General features: G+C 36.4%; 1 protein-coding gene across 1 annotated transcript; it reads left to right on the forward strand.

The window, feature by feature from the left end:
* The first annotated feature begins 361 nt into the window (after positions 1-361).
* On the forward strand, positions 362-1,544 carry LOC110936291 (myb-related protein P). Its single transcript, XM_022178637.2, has 3 exons — positions 362-567; positions 643-772; positions 943-1,544. Exons 1-3 carry the CDS (start codon positions 435-437, stop codon positions 1,415-1,417), a joined length of 738 nt encoding a protein of 245 aa, XP_022034329.1. The 5' UTR covers positions 362-434; the 3' UTR covers positions 1,418-1,544.
* The last annotated feature ends 273 nt before the right edge of the window (positions 1,545-1,817 follow it).

The following is a 1,817-nucleotide window of genomic DNA, read 5'->3' on the forward strand; positions in this document are numbered from 1 at the left end:
TTTGTTTGCCGTTAAAGAAAACATAAAAGTGAAAGGTAACTAAAATGTAAAATGTGCAAGGATATATACACCCATTAGTCATTCATTCATTCATTATTGTTATTATTATTATATTTAAAAACTAACATGTAATGAAATGAACACAAATATTAATAACAAAAAAATTGACTTATGAGACTAAAGAATTAATAACAAAAAAATTGAGAGGAAGAAGATGAACGTGGGTACGGAGGCGCCTTTAGGAGCTACTCGACGGAGGAGAAGCCACGACAAGATCCTCATGTCTACTGCACACGTGGCAACTATTCTACCATACATGCTTCTATAACCACGTCATAATCTCTCCTTTATAAATGCAACCACTTGTTTACTACACAGAAAGTCGTAGCTAATCTTTATGCATGCAAATTTTATAAAAGTTTAGGGTTTTAAACATGGGAAGAGCTCCATGTTGTGAGAAAATCGGGTTGCGAAGAGGCCGATGGACTGCGGAAGAAGACCAGATACTGTCGAACTACATTCAAGAACATGGTGAAGGTTCTTGGAGATCATTGCCTAAAAATGCTGGTAATTTCAATATTTATTTATTTATCAATCTAGCTTGTTTTGTATGATAATTACACAATTTGTTCATGTTTGTAGGATTGTTGAGGTGCGGGAAAAGTTGTAGATTGAGATGGATAAACTACTTACGATCCGATGTAAAGAGAGGAAACATATCACCTGAGGAAGAAGATGTCATCATCAAGCTGCAAGCCTCGCTCGGTAACAGGTATTTAACTTATTATACGTTTGTTTATTAGTACTTACAAATTCCATTTTAATATATATATTTTTGAAAAATATTAAGCCACATATATATAAAAAAGATGCCAGCCAGCTGAGCATAATAAATGCATTTTTTTGAAAGATATAATAAATGCATTTAACTTCTTGTTGTAGGTGGTCTCTAATAGCGGGCCACTTAGCGGGACGAACAGACAACGAAATAAAGAACTACTGGAACTCACATTTGAGCCGCAAAGTATCCCCTTCATCCCCTACTGCTACCTCCAAACGTCGTAGATCCGAGGTGAAGACAAAGAAACCTCGTAAGATAACCGTGGAGAAACAAAGTGAGCGCGGCGAAGGTGGAGAGATTGAGGGCATGGTAATGAAGCCAACCGCGGAGTTGCCAATGAATGATAATTTGAAGTCTACAAGCTCATCAACAAATGACGGTAGCCAAGGGGTTAATGGTGAGGTTGAGTGGGACTGGGAGTGGGATTTTGAAGGTGGTGATAGGATGTTAGGGTTAGGGTTAGGGTTAGAGGGTGAGGAAAATGATGATATTGTGTCATGGCCATGGGAGAGTCCCACACATGTTGGAGTGGATGTTGAGAAGCAAGATGCAATGATTGCATGGTTGCTTTCTTAGTTTTTTTCTATTTTTCTTTTTTTGAAAGGATTTGAATTATTAGTTGGTTCACTATGTATATATATTTCATATTTGTGTCCCAATGATCCAGATTATAAGTTTTTAGTACAAAGCAAGTACTTGACTATGTTTTGTTTGATCTAAAGTGACAAAGCCAATCAGTCTATTGTTACTTGGTTGACCAAGTTGTTAATATCATGCAAGGAAATCACTAGGAAATATACTATATTAATAATTTTTCATCTTTGATCAACTTTTTTTAAATAGGCAACGGCTATGGTTTAGCCGGCGCGGGCTAAGCCTTTAAAACAGGGTCGTTTCAACCTTTTTGGAGGTCTAAGACGAAATGAAATATTAGGGCCCTTTTTTCCTCTTTTGATTATTATAGACAATATTCATT

This window comes from Helianthus annuus, chromosome 11 (genome assembly GCF_002127325.2).
Source record: "Helianthus annuus cultivar XRQ/B chromosome 11, HanXRQr2.0-SUNRISE, whole genome shotgun sequence".
NCBI classification, from domain to species: Eukaryota; Viridiplantae; Streptophyta; class Magnoliopsida; order Asterales; family Asteraceae; genus Helianthus; species Helianthus annuus.